We start from the raw sequence: 23,588 nt of genomic DNA, 5'->3' as shown, positions 1-23,588 counted from the left end.
GTGTATTTATATATAAATAATAAATATACACTGTACACACACATACATTATGTACACAAAAACTTTTATTTTGGATGCGATTAATCGTTGCCCAGCACTAGTTTATATATTAAATATATTTATTTATAATATAAATTATATGAATGTAATGTAAATGCATGGAAATATTTTCAAAATATATACGGGAATGTGTGTGTATTTATATATACATAAATATACGCAGAACACACATAAATTATGCAAACAAAAACTTAAATTTTTTATGTGCGATTAATCATTTGACAGCACTACTAAATATGCAAAATAAAGTCATTATATCAGAGGTCAAGCATCTGTGAACATCATGAATTGCAGCATTGTTCAGAAAGATGGGCTAATTCATAGCTTTGGGAGATCTGGGGAAGTCAGGCAAAGTTCAGACTCCATAGAAAGGCGTTCTGCGGTCTGAAATCCATCAGCGTGATGAAGAATGACAGCACTGAACCTGGTTTATCCGGGTTTAACATTAGGAGCCGCAGTGGCACAGCAGGGATCGGATCTTCTCCAGGTTGTGCTCGACAGCGTCGTTCAGAAACTCCACCCAGGAAACATCAGCCTCCGCACAGACATGACTGGACCTGATTGAGACACCATCACCATCATGAGGAGCGGAAGACAAACCTCTGACACACACTACAAACCATTCTTTCTGGCCTAAATATATTTTAAATACACCCTAAATATATGTTATAAACTGTGAAGCTCAATTAAATATATTTTTGAAATTGAAAATATATTTCAAAATGTATTTGACATTACGGTAGTCCACATTTAGGCTTAATTCATTACTTATTTTTATTCAAGTGTGTTATATGTTCACACGTGTTATAGACACCAAAACGTTTTTCTTTTCCTTCAAATATGAATGTCTTTGAAGACATATAGAGAGCAAAATGTGTGTTTTTTTTTAAATACATTTATATATTTAAAATAAATAAATAAAAAATTGCCACCTTGGCGTTCAAAAGTTTGGAAACAGTACAATTTTTAATGTTTTTTTAAAGAATGAAGCTCATCAAGGCTCCATATTTTTATTTTTTTAAATACAGAAAAATGCCAGCTATATTGTGAAATATCATTAGGATTTAAAATAAAATGTTTCTATTTGAACATAATTTATTACGGTGATGAAACACTGAATTTTGACTTACGTCTCACACAATTTCTATTTTGAATAAATGCTGTTCTCTTGAACTTTCTATTCATCAAAGAATCTTGAAAAATGTATCACGTTCATAAAAATATTAAGCAGCACAACTATTTCCAACATTAACAATAAATCAGTATATAATTATGATTTCTGAAGATCATGTGACACTGAAGACTGCAGTAATGATGCTGAAAATACAGCTGCAGATCACAGAAATACATTACACTTTAACACATATTCACACAGAAAACAGCTGTTTTACATTAGAATAATATTTCACTGTTTTACTGTATTTTTGATTAAATAAATTCAGCCTTAATGAGCAGAAGAGACTTCTTCCAAAAACATTCAAAATGTTACTGACCTCAAACGTTTGAGTGGCAGTATGCACTGTATGTGGGAAAAATCATGAAGGGTGGAAGAAATGAATGGAAATGTGTGACTGTGCAAACCACTAATAATAATAATTATAACATTGTGTCTCTTTAACAGACTGGTAATTATCTGACTAAACCAGCGTGTTACCTGGTGATCTCCAGCACTTTCTTCAGCACACACGCCAGTTTACACACCTACAGTGAAGAATCACATCATTCATGAGCACTGGAAACTATTACAGCCACACACTCTCACTCACCCCAGCGGGGTTTGTCTTAAAGATTTAAAGCAAAATGGGACATTAATGAGGGCAAGAATGCCACCAAAATGAACAAACACACACCATATTTAAGATCAGGGAGCAAGAAACGCCCTTCACAGTTAAGCTAGATCCAGCTTTATTATATTACAGCTGTCATGATTACAGTAAGATGGGAAATGAATGAAAAGTGTCATATTTCCAGCAGATCTTCACGTTGCATCAGATCTCTTTCATGCACATTTCACAGCGTTGAGTGTTATAAATAATCAGATCCACACCTGTGCATCAGACTCTTCTTTACACATATTTAATTGATGCTTTATATAATTTATTCTCAGTTTGAATAACCATTTTGCTTTTCATGCTATTAAAATAAAGAAAAAATTAAATGTAAAGTCTTGATTTACATCTAATCTGCAAAAAGCAATCAACTAATTCATGAATAGTTCTTAGAATATTTAGTCAGAATATGCTTCTTCCCCACAAAAAAGTTTCAATAATACAAAATCAAGAGCAATAATCAACAGTAATGTTCTTGTCATGACATTGCAGCCTCGTCCTCTAACAAGTTCTTGTTTTTTATTATAGGCTATTCATTTTATGCAGTTTTTTCTGTACATACATGCACTTGAGCACCATTATTTATGTCCCTGCAGCACAAAACCAGTCTTAAGTCGCTGGGGTATATCTGTAGTATCAATATTATTAGTATCCTGGAGCACAAAAGCAGTCATCAGTAACACAGGTATATCTGTAGCAATAGCCAACAATACATTGTATGGATCAAAATTATACATTTCTCTTTTATGACAAAAATCATTAGGATATTAAGATCATGTTCCATGAAGATATTTTGTAAATTTCTTACCGTAAATATATCAAAACTTCATTTCTGATTAGTAATATGCATTGCTAAGAACTTCATTTGAACAACTTTAAAGGAGATTTTCTCAATATTTAGATTTTTTTGCTCCCTCAGATTCCAGATTTTCTAATAGTTGTATCTCAGACAAATATTGTCCTATCATAACAAACCATACATCAATGGAGAGATTATTTATTCAGCTTCAGATGATGTAGAAATTGACCCTTATGACTGGTTTTGTGCTCCAGGTCACATATTGGTCTGTAATTTATGCACAGTGACTATCTCCACTAGTTCAGTCATGATCTTCAGAGCGGTTGTAAGTAAATCTAAACGCCTGATCTCTGATTAAACCGGACGCCCACGACTCACCTGTTCCTGGTGACTAATGATCTGGCACACCTGGTGATGCCATTCAGAACACTGTGACAGAGGAATCACATCATGCTGGGACAGGTCCAGAGAGCGAGGGGCTCGTCTGAACTCATCCCATGTGTGTGACACAGACTTACGTTCATCTCGACGGCCGACCGCTCCACAGGGGGGTAGAGACTGAGGGCGAGGTCGTCAACGCTAATGACACACAACACAACCGTCATTATCATCAGACACTGATATGAAGAAGGTTTGGCTGGGTGGTGATGTTTGGTGTGGCATGGAGAAAGTGTTTGTTTGCACTTGTTTTGGGCCAAATGTCCTCACTTCTATTGTGAAATACTTTGAGGACATTTGACTGCACCTCACTAGTTCAACAGGCTTAGAAATCAGACAGATGATGTTTTTTTGTTTCTATGATGGGTAAGGTGTTGATAGAAAACATCCTTAACCTGATCCTTAAACTCTATGCAATGTCCTCACAAATGTGTGTGTGTGTGTATGCACATGTAAGTGTGAGTGTGTGTGAATGTGAGTGCGCGTGTGTGAGTGAGTGTATAAGTGTGTGTGAGTGTAAGTGCGCGTGTGTGTGAGAGTGTGTGTGTGTGTAAGTGTGTGTGAGTGCGCGTGCAAGTGTGTGAGTGAGTGAGTGTGTGTGTGCGTGCGAATGAGAGTGTGAGTGTGCGTGTAAGTGTGCGTAAGTGAGTGTGTGTGTGTGTGAGCGTGTGTGCATGTGTGCGTGTGTGTGTGTGTGTGTGTGTGTGTGTGTGTGTGTGAGAATGAGTGAGTGAATGTGTGCGTGTAAGTGAGTGTGTGTGTGTGTGAGCGGGCGTGAGTGTGTGTGTGTGTGTGTGTGAGTGAGCGAGCGTGAGTGTGTGTGTGCGCGCATGTGCATGTGTGTGTGTATGTGTGAGGGAGTGAGATAGTGTGTGTGTGTGTGTGCGCGCACGTGTATGTGTGTGAATGACTGAGTGAGTGAGTGTGTGCGTGTGAGTGTGTGTGTGTGTGTGTGTGTGTGTGTGTGTGTGAGTGAGTGAGTGTGAGTGTGTGTGAGTGTGTGAATGACTGAGTGTGTGCGTGTGTGTGTGTGTGTGTGTGTGTGTGAGTGAGCGTGAGTGTGTGTGCGTGTGTGTGTGTGAGTGAGTGAGTGTGTGTGTGTGTGCGTGTGTGTGCATGCGTGTGTGAATGAGTGAGTGAGTGTGTGCGTGTAAGTGTGTGTGAGTGCGCGTGTGCATGTGTGAGTGAGTGTGTGTGTGTGTGTGTGTGTGTGTGTGAGTTGAAACAGGTTTGATTCCCAGTGAATTAAAATGATCAGTGTTAAATTAACTAGAAAACAATGCGATAACTTTTACCAATCAGAAACAATGTTTACATGACTACCACTCAAAGGTCTCTTCTGCTCACAAAGCTGCGTTTATTTGATAAAAAATACGGTAAAAATGGTGATATATTATTCAAATTTAAAACAGCTGTTTTCTGTGTGAATATGTGTTAAAGTGTAATGTATTTCTGTGATCTGCAGCTGTATTTTCAGCATCATTACTCCAGTCTTCAGTGTCACATGATCTTCAGAAATCATAATAATATACTGATTTACTGCTCAACAAACATTTCTGATTATTATCAATGTTGAACACAGTTGAATATTTTTGTGGAAACTGTCATACATTTTATTTTTCAGGATTCACAGATGAATAGAAAGTTTTTGAAATATAAATCTACTGTAACATTATAAACGTCTTAACTGTTATCTTTGATCAATTTAATGCATCCTTGATGAATAAAAGCAGGCATTTCTTTAAGAAAAAACCTCCTCCTGAGCCCAGTCTTTTGAATGATAGTGTGCATCACCATGAGTTAACACTTCAATATAACACTTAATTAGTGTAGAATTCTAACAGATGCATTCCTAAAACATCACAAACTGTTTTCAGTCATTTTATATTTACAGAATAAGCCACAAGACTTTAAATCCACCCACCTGGGACTGATCTCTTTAGCGGCGTCTGCGAGGTCGTCTAGCTGTGCGATGTTCTCTTCTCGATCCAGTCTGCCGTTGTTTCTGACGGCGGAGGAGAGTTTGCGCAGACTCGCTCCAGACGCCTTCATCAGACCCTGACACTGAGCGATCAGCTGCCGGTCCGACTCGGACCAGTACGTGTCCTGATTACCCCGGCCGCCTGCTTCATCATCATCATCATCATCATCCAGCACGTCCCCAAACGGGTCCTGAGCCTCAGCCAGAGCCTGAAGAGAGAAGAGCAGCAGTGCTCATCAACACCAGCTAATGTAATTACTGTCACTTACTTACTTTTAAAGTAAAGTAAGGGATTACTCTTATTTTTTCTGTAATTTAATTACAGTTACTTCTTATGTAACTGAACTCAATACTGTGTATAGACTGTAGAACATTTATAAACAATACAATACAATAGTGCATTTAACATCAAAATTTAAAGTCTAACCTTAAAATGCATGCTTTCTCACTTTAAACACTTTGGTGCGTTAATAAGAATATTGGTAGCACTTTAGTGTCCAGTTCTCACTATTATTAACTGGTTGGTTATTAGCATGAATATTACTGTTATATTGGCTGTTGATTTTTACTTAAAAAGCACATATTAATGCATTATTCACCAAGACCTTATTCTATATCCTTAATCCGACCCAATTCTTAAACTTAACGACTACTTTACTAAGTATTAATAAGCAGTAATTAGGAGTATATTGAGGCATAGTTAATAGTGAGAATTAGACCCTAATCTAAAGTGTGAGCAGAATAATGTATGAAGTAACTTGAAAGAATTAAAAGAGCAGTTTCGTGTCTATGTTTGTAGCATTAACTTGACGAGGCTGATATAGGATTTAGAAAGTAATAAGTAAATACTTTTTTGAGAGAGTAATTTGTAAGGTAATCTAATTACAGTGTTGAAGATGTAATTAGTAACTAATACTATTTTTCCACCTATTTTTTATACGCATTTTTGGAATATTGCATAAAAAAACGCTGGATGGAAACGCCAAGATGCAAATAAATTCTAAAAATGTGCATAAAAAAAAAAACATATGCACACAACTGAGTAGGATAAACTTTATCCGATAAGAAAAAATGTGCATAAACTATGATGGAAACACATTTACCGAATAAATTCCACAATGCACGTTAAAAGATGGAATTTAATACCTGTTTATATTAGAGAGTGTACAACATTTAGTATTTTTTAAAGTATGGCTTAAGGAAAAGCAAATATGTGATCACTGACTGGATTTTTAATTTAATGGAGTATGTACTGAATATTGTAATTTTGTAAAAACATTCTGCTCGGAGCTGCAGATGCAAATGAGCTTATATATAAATCTGAAACACTTTTGTTGTGCATTGTCCCTGTATAAATAAACAAACATGTTTGGATGGAAACACAGCTACTGACATGGACTCAACAGAAACTGAGTCATATAAACTGCACATATTGATGAAGATCACATGAACAACAGCTATATTAAAAAAACAATCTTCATTTAGCCATAAGTGTGTCCTAAACGATCTCTGACCTGCTCCATCTCCTCCAAGGCATCTTTCACCAAACCAACACATGATGTTAAGACGCTCAACACGGCACTGCGGTTATCTGTGAGGAACAACACATATCCAGAGGACACCAAATCAGAAAAATACACACTTAACAACAAAATCAGCTGTACTGTGAACTCAAGTTAAACACTGAACACTTACGCTTACAGATAAACTGAATATATGAACATTTATAATGGTGTTTGTCACGTCTAATTTCTCCACAAGAGGCTGATAGTTCAGTCAAGAAATAAAACATGGTGTGTTTACCAAGAATTGAGTGCTGATATGTGACCCTGGAGCACAAAACCAGGCTTAAGTGTCAATTTTTCTAAATTGAGATTTCTACATCATCTGAAATCTGAATAAATAATCTTTCCATTGATGTATGGTTTGTTATGATAGGACAATATTTGTCTGAGATACAACTATTAGAAAATCTGGAATCTGAGGGAGCAAAAAAATCTATAAATACATGATTCAAAGACAAATACATTTTTAACAGCCCCTTTTAAAAATAAAAAGATGTGCACAGGAAGTGATAGGCAGAACTGAAATCTTAATTTTACAACAAGTATCTGATTCTGGAATTGATTTTTGATTCCCAACCCTACTAAACAGACATGACGGCTAGTATAAATCCAGCTTAAAAGACAATCTACACAGCGAGTACAACATCAGACGGACCCTGATTCAGATGTGCACTGCCAAATATCTTTGGGATCTGCATGATTCCAGAGGTGAATTACTCTAGTACTAGTTAGTAGCCGTCAAACCTTTGGGCAGCTGGTTAAACTGATCACACGCAGCCCAGACGCCTCCGGTGGACATCAGCTGCTCCTGCGAGAGACTGAGGAGAACACATCAAACTAAACATACAGACTCACGGAAAACTCTCAGACACACCGTACAGAGACACATGAGAACATGATGTGAATGTGACACAACCTTTCTCCAGGAGAGGAGAGAATGACCTCCAGCAGCTGAGCGAGTCCATCCAGCGCCTCCACCGTGGCGTCTCTGACCACCTTCCTCAGAGTAACTCCTGCAGAAAACCACACGCTCGTTACTGACAGTTCATTACAGGGTCTCGAGACGTCTTGTGTAACAGACAGATGACCAAATAAAGAGGAGCAGCTGAACTTACAGGAGCAATGACAGATCAGGATTTCCTCATGATCATAAACAACTCTAACTTCTCACAGATCCAAAAATATGATGCATCATAAAAATACTTCTCTCATGTGGTTGTTTTCTATTTTACACTACCAGTCAAAAGTTTTTGAACAGTAAGATTTTTCATTTTTTTAAGGAAGTGTCTTCTGCTCATCAAGCCTGCATTTATTTGATCTAAAGTACAGCAAAAGCAGTAATCAGAAATGTTTGTTGATCAGTAAATCAGTATATTATTATGATTTCTGAAGATCATGTGACACTGAAGACTGGAGTAATGATGCTGAAAATACAGCTGCAGATCACAGAAATACATTACAGTTTAACACATATTCACATAGAAAACAGATATTTTAAATAGTAAAAATATTTCACAATATTACTGCTTTTGCTGTACTTTGGATCAAATAAATGCAGGTTTGATGAGCAGAAGAGACTTCTTTAAAAACATTAAAAATCTTACTGTTCAAAGCGTTTGGCTGATAGTGTAGGTTAGTTTCTAGAGAGATCACAGCTGGTTATACTGCTTTAGCATTAGTCTCACACTTACCTTGGCTCTTTGGTAACCAAAAATAAACCGTAGTCAATGTCAGCACGCTCTTCTGAACAGATTCGGCTATTTTCACACAACCCTGGAGCGAGGAGAAGCAGAACAACACCGTTCCAGACGCAGAAAACACACAAAAGCACAGCAGGTAGTGTTATATTCATCTTCTGAAGAGTCAGACGCACCTCCTCTGACGGCAGCGGCGGCTTCGAGAACATCACGCTCAGTTTTGTTGCTTCTTGAGACACTGATTTAACAGCTTCATCTGTGAAAGGAAGAAATATGAGTCATTATGAAGCCAAACGATATTCAGATGAAAGATGATCATCATCAACACTGAACTCATAATCTCCCAGAAGTTTGACAAGCTGAACATCCCGCTGCATTCATTCGCTTCTCCATCTGAAATCATACAACGAGCTTCACATTACAGTCAATTCATCTGTTTAATATCCAGAGCATCTTAACATGTGTTCAGTCAGGAATAACACAGCAGGCAAACATCTTCAGTTACCTGAGATTTCAACGACAGCTCTAGTAATCTCTAGTGCGGTCAAACAATTCATGGAGATTACTTAAATACAAAATAAACGTTTGTTTACATTATATATATATATATATATATGTGTACTCTGTATATTTATTATGCATACATAAATACAAACACATGCATGTATATATTTAAGAAAAATATGTTAGATTTATATATTAAATATATTTATATATAACACAAGAATATGAATATATAAATGTATAAACATGTAAATATTTTCAAAAATATATAATGTATGTGTGCGTATTTATGTATACATAATAAATATACACAGTACACACACATATATATATATATATATTATGTAAACAAAAACTTTTATTTTGTATGTGATTAATTGCTTGACAGCACTTTTAAACATTCATCATGTCTGTTAAATGACAGTAAACATCATGACTAGAACACAAACCTGCTAATTACCGGCTCTTAGCATCAGAAACGATGCAAACACAATTAAGTTTAACTCTCTGTGAGTTTATGCTGTTTACATTGAAGTAAATGTGTGTTTGTTAGCCGTTAGCCGTCACACAAACACAGCTAAAGTCTGTCGTTCAGTAACGTGACAGGATCCCATCTTACCTCTCACTCGATCCCTGCTGCATTTCACCGAGTTACAGAGGTTTCGCAGCGGCAGGAGAGCATCTGGACGCGGATGATCGGCGCTCATGACTCGGGTCGCGTCTGACTCGTGGATCCCCGGAACCAATGTCAGGCGGAACGGAAGATCGAGTTAATGTCGCGCAGGAATGTTTCTGTGCTGCACCGTCGGGGTGATTTGAACGTATTTGTTTATATATTTACAGTTATTTAACATATTATAAATAATGAAATATTTTAAATACATTATACAATTAAAAATATTTAGGGCGTCGTGCAACAACTGATCCAAAATACAGCAAAAACAGTACAATTTTGTACAAAATATTTTTTTCTATTTATAATAAGTTTTCTGTTTGAATATGTTTTAAAATATAGTTTATTGCTGTTTTTCAGCATCATTTCTCCAGTCACATGATCCTCAGAAATCAGTCTAATATTCTGATTTGCTGCTTTTAAAACATTTATTATTATTATTATTATTGTTATTATGTTGAAAACAGCTGAGTAGACGTTTTTCAGGATTGTTTGATGAATAGAAAGTTCAGAAGAACAGCATTTATCTGAAATATAAATATTTTGTGACATTATAAATGCCTTTATCATCACTTTTGATCAATTTAATTTCATTGATCGATTTGAACATATTTGTTTACATATTTAGTGTTATTTAAAATATTACAACTAATTAAATAATTTGAATTATATAATTAAAAAATCAAAATAAAACCAATGTTTGCACTTTTTTAAAGATATTTAGTGCGTCGTACAACAACTGCTACACTCTTGGCTTAAAATCTAATTCTAACAGTTTGTGTTTACATCTGAATATGCTGTTTTTAATGATGAAATAAAAGTCTGTATTGAATAAAGGCACTGTCGGTGTTCGCTTACAGGATTTGGACGCCAGGTGGCGCTCGACGACAACAAAACCAGTCCAGCTGCTTTAAACCAGCAGTCTGAATTCACCTGTTAGTCTGGGATATGACTTCATCAAGTTAAAAGCTACTAAACACTACCATGGCATCATTATTGTTTTCAAGCACGACCTGGTTCCATAGCATTCTCTGCAGTAGCCTACCATGTCAAAATACTATAATAAATGAATATGATCCATCACATGGTTTAAAATAAAGATGCATGGTGATATCATCAGTGTATCATGCTATTGTCAAAGTATTTTGCCCATTTGCTGTCCCCATAATTCACACGACTGACATTGATCTAATTAATGACACCACAAAGCTGCTTCACAGCGGAAACTGATGCATTTGATAACATTAACACTGCTATTTTCCTGTGGAGCTGCTTTAAAACAATCTATATCATATAAAATGCTGTAGAAACAAATGTGACTCGAGGCTCTGAGCTGGATTTCTGTTCATGGAAACATGGGATCGTTATCTGTGAATTGTTCATGTTATATCACTTCTTCAAGAGATTGTGTGTCATGTACTCGTATTGAGTGGAGTCTGAATATCACGTCTTCATCATATATCCCTCACTTCAGCTCTTCAGATGAGCAGCAACGAGTTCAAACAGCACTCCAGCTTTTACTTGACAGACATCTGCAGAACTCAGGAGGTTATCAGTGAATGTGTTCATTAACAAGTGTTACAGCGGTGATCTTGCCATACACACAGCCAGCACTGAATGAACGAATCTCTCAATGAAGAATGCTGAAAGCTGCTAATTATAAACAGAATTCGAGTCTCTAGAAAGTCTGATTAATTATGTATATGACAGAAAGGGTGTTTTTCATTGTGTATAAATTGTTATTCATCATTTCTGATGGCAAACCTGTGTTGAATTTTATTTAACCATTCTTTTATAACCTAATTTTTATGAGAATTGAATTGTACTGGAGCTACATGAACTAACACACAAAATATAAACATTTGCTCTCCAGTAAGCATTATATATCTGACCCTGCAGCACAAAAGCAGTCATGAGTAGCACAGGTATATCTGTAGCAATAGACAACAATACATTGTATGGATCAAAATTATACATTTCTCTTTTATGACAAAAATCATTAGGATATTAAGATCATGTTCCATGAAGATATTTAGTACATTTCCTACCGTAAATATATCAAAACTTCATTTTTGATTAGTAATATGCATTGCTAAGAACTTCATTTGAACAACTTTAAAGGAGATTTTCTCAATATTTAGATTTTTTTGCTCCCTCAGATTCCAGATTTTCAAATAGTTGCATCTCAGCCAAATATTGTCCTATCATAACAAACCATACATCAATGGAAAGATTATTTAGATGAAGTTTACAGATTATGCATAAACCTCAATTTCACAAAAGTGACCCTTATGACTGGTTTTGTGCTCCAGGGTCATATATCAGTGATATTCATGTTCAAAGACATCCAGCACATTTCTTATATCTATTCGTTACATGAGCACTGTACAATCATAATCTTTTCACTCATCATTAATCTGAAATATGTATTTGTCCTTTTTAAACCCGAATGCTTCCAATGTTTGGTGTGGTATAAGACATAAATCTGAATGAGAATTTGATTGACAGGTGCAGGCTGTACATTGACTGTATTTATCAGTTTATCAGGTGTTGTTGAGTAAAGCCATCCGGTCATTATCTTTGTGTTTTTGTGCTCTTTGTGACTTGAGCTTTAGAGGGTCTTTCACCAAAACAAGCACAAGTCTTCAGATAAGCGTGTCACGTAATCTTCTTGTCCTGTTCTACATGTGTTTTCATCTTCTGACAGCTCACCCCGCGTCCCATTCCTTCATATTTCAGTTTCATATTCTTGTTTTTAATGGTGGTTGATGTGCAGAATAAAGGCCAAATTGCTTTTTTTAAATACAATTCCCGTTATACATAAAATATAGTCAAACTTCTCCATGCATCTTAGAACTTCCTTAAAGTTATGAACAAATATTTTTCCAGTAACATTAATAGAACGTTTTTTCAAAGTTTTCTGGTTCACAATAATGTTTTTTTTTTTTTAAATAGCACAAAAACATTTCTTATCTATCATTTATGGAACTTTTTTTCTGAAACGTTTAAGTTTGACGTTCATCTGACATTTAAAAAATGTTACAACATGCTCCAAAAATGTTTGAAAAATGATACAATGTAACGTTTGACAAAATGTAAAAAAAAAAAAAAAAAAACTAACAAAAAAACTGGAAGCCAGAAATAACTTTTCATATCTTAAATGGAATATTATCCAAATGTTCTCAGAACATATTTTTGTTAGTTGTATTGTTAATTTATTTCTACTGATAATATTTAGAAGGAATTTGGCCTAACATGATCTGGATTGTCAATTAATCCTCCACTTGCCCTTGTTTGTTTGTATTTTGGTAAATCTGAAAAGGATTTATTGATATTTCTATATGAGTCCAGAGCAGAACACACTGTAATGACCAGCTTTAACTCACTCCAGATGAGGATCTGAACTCATTTACAAACTGAAATGACAGACATCATTGTGTTAAATGCATCTAAACACAAGAAGTGTGTTTTATAACATGTTGTCGAGGCGCATATTTGAATAATTAATCACACGATTCATGTTTAATATCACTAAATGCTGAGTAAGAGTCCAGACGAGCCTCCAGCTCAGCGACCAATCAGAGGCGCAGCGGCGCATGACGTCACCGAGTGATGCTGCAAGTTCAGCTGTTGCATCACACCTGAGCGGGTCAAAGGTCAGGTTAGGTTCAGGTCCGATCGAGTATTTCCACAAAGTGAAATGATTCAATGATTAACTGGAGTTACGTACGATGCGTGTTCGGCGGAGTAATCATTCTCTGTGTGTGTGTGTGTGTGTGTGTGTGTGTGTGTGTGTCTGTGTGTGTGTGTGTGTGTGTGTGTGTGTGTGTGTGTCTTTGCCTCCTCCTCCTCAGCTCTGTCTTGTATATATAAGACCAAGTGTCCACACATTGAGCAGAACACTGATGACCCTCCTCATCCTCACTGACTGATGAAGAGCTGCTGAATCAAAGCACTTCTATTACACTAAAGGTAAAACTTGTGTTGTATTCTGTGCTCTTATGAATATTATAGTGGTTATACATTTTAATATTATTGCTGTACTGTACAGAATTATTATAATTTGTTAAATGTCCCTGCAGCACAAAAGCAGTCATGAGTAACACAGGTATATTTGTAGAAATAGCCAACAATACATTGTATGGATCAAAATTATACATTTCTCTTTTATGACAAAAATCATTAAGATATTAAGATCATGTTCCATGAAGATATTTAGTACATTTCCTACCGTAAATACATCAAAACTTAATTTTTGATTAGTAATATGGGTAACACTTTACAATACAGTGGCACTAATATGCTTTAATTCATGTTTAACAAATGCACAGATAATAATGACTGAATGAATATCTCATGAAGAACTAAACCATTTATTATCAATTAGTGCATCATCAACAAATGAACAGTCTATATGATTCATAGATTAAGGAATCAATAAATTGTTATTAGTTAAATGTGTCATAAAGTATTAATTCCCTAATGACATAATATATTAAATAAGTGTACATTCATGTTAATTACCACAGAGTCAAGCATGCATTTCAACTTCCATCTGTCTGCTTTAATTAATCATTAGCTAATGTTCATTAGTCGCTGATGCAGTAATCATTAATAAATGGTTTATTAACTCATGCAGTAACTCATGATTATCTGTGCATTAGTTAAGCATTATTTAATGCATATTTGTGCACCCGTATTGTAAAGTGTTACTGTAATAATATGCATTGCTAAGAACTTCATTTGAACAACTTTAAAGGAGATTTTCTCAATATTTAGATTTTTTTGCTCCCTCAGATTCCAGATTTTCTAATAGTTGTATCTCAGACAAATATTGTCCTATCATAACAAACCATACATCAATGGAAAGATTATTTATTCAGCTTTCAGATGATGTAGAAACCTCAATTTCACAAAATTGACCCTGGTTTTGTGCTCATTCAGTATCAAAGTATCACTACAATATTTTTATAGGTGAAGCACATAATAAAGCTGATCTGTGCTTGTGCTGTTGCTGTAGGCTCCTGTGTGGCCCCTGGACTCCTCTGTGTCTTTACCGCGGTAAACGCTCTGTCAGCACCATGCCTCCTCAGCTGCAGTCTCAGAACCAGCCCAGCGCTCGCGTGCTGCAGGGAGATCTGGCGTCTCTGAGCGCCTCGCTGCGAGAGTTCATCGAGAACAGTGTGAAGCTGTGTCAGCCGGACGCTCTGCACATCTGCGACGGCTCCGAGGAGGAGAACCGCTCCATCCTGCGTCTCCTGGAGGAGCAGGGAGTCATCAAGAGACTCCGCAAATACAACAACTGGTACGAGCGCTCTCACATCACTGCGTTTACAGCGTTTGCTGAACTGTGTTCTGATTTACACAACACAACTAATGCAGAAATCACTGCTGCATCAATATGAGAGTAAAGTTTAATTACACTGTTGCTCAACTCTGGATGATGTGGAAGCCTGTTTCCACCGCAGCATGAAACAATTGCTTTCTATTTCACAATTCTGAGAGATAAAGTCAGAATTGCATGATATAAACGCACACTTATAAGGGGAAAAAACAATCGCATGATGATAACTCCAGAAATGTAAGATATATAGCTACTCAAAATTGAGAGGAAAAATCAGATCAGGAGACCTTTTTATAGAAGCAAGCTTTCATATGATGAAGCAGCTTTGTGGTACCAAAATAAAATCTGCTACAAATTGCATAAAAATGATCTGATTTAAAGTGTTTCTAAGCTCTCTTTGGTACTGAATCACATCATATTTTGATATAGTTATGGATAGGCTACTGTATAAGTGCCTTTACCTACAGTACAGAGTTATTCATAAGTAACAGAGCCGCTTCATCTTTGACAAACAATAGAAGATATTTGCATGTAAGGTTGATGACAATCCTACATCCAGCACTGTCTTAGAAAGTATCCTGTTACAAAGTGTTGTGAGTGATTCAGTGCACGAGTGAACTGTCCAAATGAATCAAACTGAATCAAATGCAACTCTGTTTGATCTATTAGTTCAAAAAAGTGGTTCATTTGAAACTTTGACATTGCTTATGCTGATACAAACACACGACATTATAAGGAGCAATTACCCTCTCTATTATACAGTAATCTCCAGTGCCAGATAGGGATTTATTGATAATACTTCAGTCGTATTTTTTCACTGGAGCTCGTGCATCAGTAAAAAACTGAGGAGCGTGTGTGTGAGGGTCAGATCTGTGCATTGACCGGTCTCTGGTCTCTTTCTCAGCTGGCTGGCGCGCACAGACCCACGGGATGTGGCTCGTGTGGAGAGTAAGACGGTGATCGTGACGCCGGAGCGGCGAGACACGGTTCCCTCTCCACGAGACGGCGGTGTCAGTCAGCTCGGACGCTGGATGTCTCCGGAGGAATGGGACAAAGCCATGAACCTGCGCTTCCCGGGATGCATGAAAGGTAGAGAAGCAGCAGATGCTCAAAAATGAAAATTAGATGATTAGATCATTTACTCACTGTCAAGGCATCCTAGGTGTTTATGACTGGCTTCTTTCAGACGTTACATTTAAAACCGTCCTGGCTCTTCCAGGCTTTATAATGGCAGTGAATGGGTGTTATTTTTCAGTAGTCCAATAAAGCGCATCCATCCATAATAAAAAAGTGCCTCACACGGCTCCAGGGGTGAATTAAGGCCTCCTGTAGTGAATCCATGCATTTTTGTAAGAAAAATATGAATTTATAAACAGTAGTCTGTAGCTTGCACTAACTGCAGCATACGACAGCTAGCAGACGCATTTATAAAGTTTTAAATATAGTTATTTTTCTTACAAAAATGCATCGATTTGCTATCGGAGGTCTTTATTCACCCCTGGAGCCATGTGAGGCACTTTATATGGATGGAAGTGCTTTGTTGGACTTCTTTTGGACTACTGAATAATAACACCCATCCACCGCCATTATAAAGCCTGGAAGAGCCAGGACGTGTTTAAATATAACTCCGATTGGATTTGTCTGAAAGAATAAAGTCATATACACCTAGAATGCCTTGAGGGTGAGTAAATCATGGGAAAATAAAAATGTTGGGGTGAACTATCCCTTTAAGAGCGCTGTTTGTGTGAGTGCAGGTCGAGTGATGTACGTGATCCCGTTCAGCATGGGTCCCGTGGGCTCTCCGCTCTCTAAGATCGGTGTGGAGCTGACCGACTCTCCGTATGTAGTGGCCAGCATGAGGATCATGACGCGTGTGGGTCAAGCCGTGCTGAGCGCGCTGGGAAGCGGAGAGTTTGTGCGGTGTTTGCACTCCGTCGGCTGCCCGCTGCCACTCAAGAGTACGAGCTCCTCATCCTTCACTCCAGTCCTCCCCTCACTGCAAAAAAAGGCTCATCTTACTTAGTATTTTTGTTTTGTTAATATGCATTTACTAGATAAGCAAAATAAGTAAAATATTTATTCTTGTTTCCAGGAAAAAAATAAAATAAAAAATAAGTGCATTCTGCTTAAAACAAGTAAAATGATGTGCCACTTGATCTTGTTTTAAGAATATTTTATTTACCCCGCTGGCAGATTATTTGACTTGTTTTAAGCAGAATGCACTTCATTTATTTTTTTTTCCTGGAAACAAGTCTAAATATCTTATGTCATTATCTAGTAAATGCATCTTCATTTAAGAATTTAGATATTTTGACTAGAAACAAGACAAACATACTAAGTAAGACAAGCGTTTTTGCAGTGCTGAACAGGTTATGTATGTTTGAAGCATGGTGCTGGTCCTGAGTTACACATGATTCCGACTCTTATCGATTCCCAGTTTCAATTCCAATGTGCTTAAAAAAACATTTAGATATCAAACATATTTATTCTGCTAAATATTTAATTGCTGCTGCATACCATGAACAAAAATCAGCCGGCTACATAAAACTGGATTAAGAGCTGTTTTTGTGCAAAATAGAGCGGCACGATTCTGGATCAATTCTGACTTTTTTTTTTTTTTTTTTTTTAATGAAGGTTGAAATTCTCTGAAGTTCTTTCTGAAGAAAAAAAATATTAGACAACTAAACAAAATCTGATGGAATTTCTGAATGATTCAATGACTCACTGAAGATTGACTCGTTTCATTACTGGATGAATCAGTTTTTGAATCAATGATTCAAAGATAAATACATTTTTTAACCGTCCCTTTTCACCACCTAAAAAAAAAAAAAGATGCTCGCACAGGAATTAATAGGTGGAATTAAAATTTTAATTTTACTTAATTTTTTTTTAATTCCTGACCTTACTGTTTTTTTCAGCAGGGTCATCAGTCATTCAGAGCAGAAACTGACGGTCTTGTTCTGTGTTTAGAGCCACTGGTCAATAACTGGCCGTGTAACCCAGATCTCACGCTCATCGCTCACATCCCTGACCAGAGGACGATCGTGTCGTTTGGCAGCGGATACGGAGGAAACTCGCTGCTGGGGAAGAAGTGCTTCGCTCTCCGTATTGCGTCCCGCATCGCTAAAGAGGAGGGCTGGCTGGCCGAACACATGCTGGTCAGTCAGAAACACACAGAGTCATCCTGACAGCCAGAAATAAACTCAGTCCAGACCAGCACTAATCACATCCAGATGAGCCTAAACACAGCTCAAGTCACTCCGTAGAATTAGTCTGAAATACCAGTGCCAGCGAGAAAACCAGAAAACATCTATGCTTCATTTATAATTTATTTTATTTTATTATTATTATTTTTGTTTAGTGCAAGAATATAATTAATTAGCTGCTTTCAGTAAATACTACAGAACAGTGCAGTAAATGGTAAAACATTTTACTGTTTATGATTTCATACATTTTAAAAAATTATATATATATGTAATACATTTAAATAAATAAAAATAATATATTTATATATCAACATTTTGAATACATTTAAATGAATTAAAATAAAATAATAATAATATAATTGAAATAATAAAAGAAATACCATTTGTGATATTAAGGAGCATAACCGGCTGTTTTATACAGATAAAAAAACCTGAAAGCCTTGCACGAGTTAAAAATGCCTGCACCTGCTATTGCATTAAAAATAAGGTGGATAGGATCATGCAAAGAAAAATAATATGAATTTCTTGCAAAAACAGTTCTTTCAAAAAAAAAAAAAGGATATATAGATATATATATTATGCACTTCAGATAAAAGCATCTGCTGAATTAACTGTAAAGTAAATGCATTGAAACTGAATGCTAAAAAAGAATCAGGTTTTGATTTACTGATTATTGCATGAAGACTGACTCGTATCTACAAATTATTCTCCTGTTGATTCTCTTTCCTCCCAAACGAGTAAATGTGTGTTTCTGCAGATCCTGGGCATCACTAACCCGGCGGGACAGAAGAAGTACTTCGCAGCGGCGTTCCCGAGCGCCTGTGGAAAGACCAACCTGGCCATGATGAAGCCGTCTCTGCCGGGCTGGAAGGTGGAGTGTGTTGGAGACGATATCGCCTGGATGAAGTTTGACAAAGAAGGTACAGATCAATGATGCTCAAACACATCATACTATATGTGTCCCTGCAGCACAAGAGCAGTCATCAGTAACACAGGTATATCTGTAGCAATAGCCAACAATACATTGTATGGATCAAAATTATACATTTCTCTTTTATGACAAAAATCATTAGGATATTAAGATCATGTTCCATGAAGATATTTAGTACATTTCCTACCATAAATATATCAAAACTTCATTTCTGATTAGTAATATGCATTGCTAAGAACTTCATTTGAACAACTTTAAAGGAGATTTTATCAATATTTAGATTTTTTTGCTCCCTCAGATTCCAGATTTTCAAATAGTTGTATCTCAGACAAATATTGTCCTATCCTAACAAACCATACATCAATGGAAAGATTACTTATTCAATTCAAAAACCCTTATGACTGGTTTTGTGGTCCAGGGTCACATCTGCGTTATCACAGTAATGGGTGATGTTGAGATGTTCTTGCTCATTCTCTGATGTTCTCTGCTCTTGTGTTTGAAGGCAATCTCAGAGCCATAAACCCAGAGAACGGCTTCTTCGGTGTGGCACCAGGAACCTCCACCAAGACCAACCCGAACGCAATGGCCACCATCCACCAGAACACCATCTTTACCAACGTGGCCGAGACCAGCAACGGCGGGGTTTACTGGGAGGGCATGGATGAGGATCTGCCGGCCGGTGAGACACTGACCTCCTGGAAGAACCGGCCGTGGACGCCGGAGGACGGTAAGTCTCGCCTCTTTGAGAGTCCTCTGCCCAATCTGACTTTGCTGCAGCCTGGAATTAACACTTTAACTTTTTTTGAACATAGACATGAAAGTGCACAATCTAAACTTAAATAGTTATAATTCATGGACAAAAACACTTTGTAATATGATCCAGTCTGTCTGGAATGACATGAAGAAACAGAACAAACTGAGACTAAATACAGAAGAACTGTGTCTCTGCTTCAAGAAACCTCCTGCAAAGCTCCTGAGAAACTCTGCTCAAGAGCACCGAGGACAAAAGCTGCTTTAAACTCAAAGGATGCTCACAACAAATGTTGATTTCATTTAGTTCATAGAAGATAATTGATCAAGAAAATCTATTTATGACATTATTTTTGACATTTTCATCCTCATTTTACAGTTTAAAGTGCCTAAAACTTTTAACAGCAAACTGATATTTCCTACTGACACACTCCAGCAAAAGATACAAATAACTGACTTAAAACCATTTTTTAGCTGCTGATATACTAGTGTTCAAATCATTTTGGCCAGTGCTGTATATAAAGGTGACTATTGACTATTGTTTCTTGACGTCTCCTCCAGGAGAACCCTGCGCTCATCCAAACTCACGCTTCTGCACGCCGGCCGCTCAGTGCCCCATCATCGACCCGCAGTGGGAGTCTCCGGAAGGCGTCCCCATCGAGGCGGTGATCTTCGGTGGACGGCGTCCGCAGGGGGTCCCTCTGGTCTATGAGGCCCTCAGCTGGGCTCACGGAGTGTTTGTCGGGGCCGCGATGAGATCCGAAGCCACAGCGGCCGCCGAACACAGAGGTCAGATTACACTCAAATCCCATTCAGGGTTTTTCATTGACTACTGTGAGCTCAGAGGTCGTTAATCAAGCTGTTTGCTCACATTATTCCACTGATTTTTATAATAATGGTGTTTAACAGCAGAATTTGTGGCGAAAAATGCTGTGCAGAAAATTCCCCGATCAGAGAATCGAAATGAACAAATCACGCCAAAATATAATCCTAATATATACAGCAATAAACTTATTGCAAAACTTATATAAATATAGATAGATATATAAAAATAAACAAATATTGTTTCTATAGCCAATTATAAATATGCATATATATATTGCAATATTGCAAAACTTAAAATATATTGTTTCTATAGATATATACAAATTTCAAAAATATCGTTTCTATAGTATGTTATGTTATAAATATGCATATATATTGCAATAAACATATTGCAAAACTTAAAATATATTGTTTCTATAGATATATAAAAAAAATATATTGTTTCTATTGCATGTTATGTTATATTTTATATATATATATATATATATATATATAGCAATAAATTTATTGTGAAAGTTAAAAATGTATTATTTCTACAGATATATAAAACTTTAAAATATTGTTTCTTTAGCACATTATAAATACGCATATATTATATGTATGCATTTATGCATATTTTGCAGTAAACGTATTACAAAACAAATATTTTGTTGTTTCTATAGATGTAATCAGTGACTCTAAATTAGTAGTTTTATATTTCTCTATTGTTTTTAATACTCATATATCATGGGACTGTAGTTCTTTCCCTCATTAGCCTTTAAGTTCACAGTCTTGTGTCCAATTTTTCCAATGCTTCAAATCTAAGTTTGTGTTGTGATTCTTCTCGTAGCTGGTTGGTTTGGTTCATGGCTTTTAATGCTTTAACAAAGACTTGTTGTCTTAGAAAATGAATGGAAAAATACCAGTGCTGTTCAGCACTAATGCACTCTGTTATGCATGTGTCGTATTGGAGCAAATAAATGAAAGTGAGTGAATATTAAAAGACTTGTGTGTGTTTTCAGGTAAAGTGATCATGCACGACCCGTTCGCCATGCGTCCGTTCTTCGGCTATAACTTCGGTCAGTATCTGTCTCACTGGCTGAGTATGGAGCAGCGGCCCGACGCCAAACTGCCCAAGATCTTCCACGTCAACTGGTTCCGCAAGAGCTCCTCCGGAGGCTTTCTGTGGCCCGGATACGGCGAGAACATCCGTGTGCTGGAGTGGATGTTTGGCAGGATCGACGGCGAGGCCGGAGCGATGCCCACCGCAGTCGGGTTCGTTCCCTCGGCTGGTGCTCTGAACCTCTGCGGCCTGCCGGAGGACCTGGACCTCGCCGAGCTCTTCTGCATCTCAGCAGACTTCTGGAGGCAGGAGGTGGAGGACATCAGAGCGTACTTCCAGCGCGAGGTCAACGAAGACCTGCCCAAAGAGATGGAGACACAGCTGGAGCTGCTGGAGCAGAGAGTCGGACGGCTGTGAGAAACAACACTCCTCCAGACCGGACACTGAGAGTTTAGAGGTCTATCCAGCAGATATATCACTGCAAGAAATTATTTCCTTACTTTGTGTTTTTGACTTGTTTTCTAGTATAAATATCTTAACATTCTTGAAACAAGATGCATTTACTTGAAAAGATATTCATTCTTCTTTTCGGAAAAACTATCAAAACGTTTTTGCTTAAAACAAGAACAAATACCTGCCAGTGGGTTAAGAATCATCTCAATTCAAAAATAACTACCAGTGGGTTAAGAATCATCTCAATTCAAAGGCTAAACAAGATGATTTTTCTTGCCCCTCTGGCAGAATTCTTTGCTTGTTTAAAGCAAAAACTAACATCATTTTGATACTTTTTCAGAAAATAAGACATAATATCTTAAGTCATTTTACTAGTGAAGTCATTTCATCTTGATTCAAGAAGTTTTAGATATTTATACTAGAAAACAAGACAAAAATCATTTTTTGCAGTGTAAGAGCTGATATTCTGGAGGTTTTGAGATGTTTTTAGCCTGATTTGAGTCGGACAGAAGATCTGATGATATCTCTGATACTGAAGACGTGAGGAAGGGAATTAAAGGACTGTTTGTTATTTAACTTTATAAATTATTGATGCAAAACTTTCAACAGTTTAACCATTTCATTTTTCTAAATGTCTTAAAATATTTTTGTATTTCTATGACTTTTGATGTCAGTCTTCCAAGATGTTAATAAAGTTATTTAAACGTTTGTCCAGTGTTTGTGTTGTCCTCTACTTGATCACAGTTACAGAGAATTATTCACATTTTAATACAGTTACGTGTGAAATAACTTGGCTTTTGACAGACTAATGATAAAAAAAAGTTACGCACAAACATTTCAGTCTGAAGAAAATGCAAGACATTTTAACATTCAAACAAACAAACAAGAACTATAAACATTATAACTACCAGAAAAGAAGGAAACATAAAAAAGAAGAAAAAGAGTTTGCCCTTCCACAAATTAAAGTCAGAAAGTCTCAAATAAAGTCGATCTAAACATCCTTAAATCAAGATACATTTACTGGAGATTCAACATGAAGATATTAAGATTAAATTTCCCTTCAGAAACACAGGTGAAGCAAACCTGAGGAGAATCAAGCCACAGACTGAGTGAAGAAACATTAGATTAGAAGCAGACACAGCACTGTCAGGATTATTCCTGAAACCACCAATAAACTAACATCCACCAATCAGAGCGTCCCTGACTGAAGGACACGCCCCCTCAGGACTCACAAAATAACAGCACACTGAAGAACTGAAGCAGAAGCTGAAAATTCATTCCACAGAAATATTAGATATTATGGAAAATTGGTGATAAAAACATATCTAATATTAATAAACTGAGCAGCAGTGAGCAGCAAAGTTTAATGTTCTGCAAAGTTAATATTTTATGTCAGTCAGATCAGCTGAAATCAACAAAGCTGCTTTTTCCCGAACATTTTATGGACAGAAACTGTGCTTGTCAACACATTTATGCAATTAATTAATATTT

At 36.7% G+C, this 23,588-nt stretch overlaps 2 protein-coding genes across 2 annotated transcripts; one reads left to right on the top strand and one right to left on the bottom strand.

The window, feature by feature from the left end:
* Positions 1 to 237: 237 nt before the first annotated feature.
* Positions 238 to 9,614, bottom strand: ccndbp1 (cyclin D-type binding-protein 1). The gene is made up of 11 exons (XM_079432864.1): positions 9,493 to 9,614; positions 8,703 to 8,762; positions 8,546 to 8,625; positions 8,364 to 8,445; positions 7,589 to 7,685; positions 7,417 to 7,490; positions 6,622 to 6,698; positions 5,051 to 5,316; positions 3,207 to 3,267; positions 1,715 to 1,761; positions 238 to 617 (listed from the first exon to the last, which is right to left on the bottom strand). The coding sequence occupies exons 1-11, from the start codon at positions 9,578 to 9,580 to the stop codon at positions 506 to 508; spliced, it is 1,044 nt and encodes a 347-aa protein (XP_079288990.1). The 5' UTR covers positions 9,581 to 9,614; the 3' UTR covers positions 238 to 505.
* A 3,528-nt stretch (positions 9,615 to 13,142) lies between these two features.
* Positions 13,143 to 22,805, top strand: LOC306879702 (phosphoenolpyruvate carboxykinase, cytosolic [GTP]-like; the record flags this gene model as incomplete). Its single annotated transcript, XM_079432844.1, has 9 exons — positions 13,143 to 13,207; positions 14,567 to 14,851; positions 15,795 to 15,979; positions 16,645 to 16,848; positions 17,861 to 18,048; positions 18,854 to 19,016; positions 19,530 to 19,754; positions 20,339 to 20,566; positions 21,604 to 22,805. The coding sequence occupies 9 exons, from the start codon at positions 13,143 to 13,145 to the stop codon at positions 22,059 to 22,061; spliced, it is 2,001 nt and encodes a 666-aa protein (XP_079288970.1). The 3' UTR covers positions 22,062 to 22,805.
* Between the last annotated feature and the right edge of the window lie 783 nt (positions 22,806 to 23,588).

Source organism: Barbus barbus (assembly GCF_936440315.1).
Source record: "Barbus barbus genome assembly, chromosome: 13".
Classification (NCBI taxonomy): domain Eukaryota; kingdom Metazoa; phylum Chordata; class Actinopteri; order Cypriniformes; family Cyprinidae; genus Barbus; species Barbus barbus.
The sequence above is the reverse complement of the archived record's forward strand: the minus strand, read 5'-3'. Positions and strand labels throughout refer to the sequence as shown.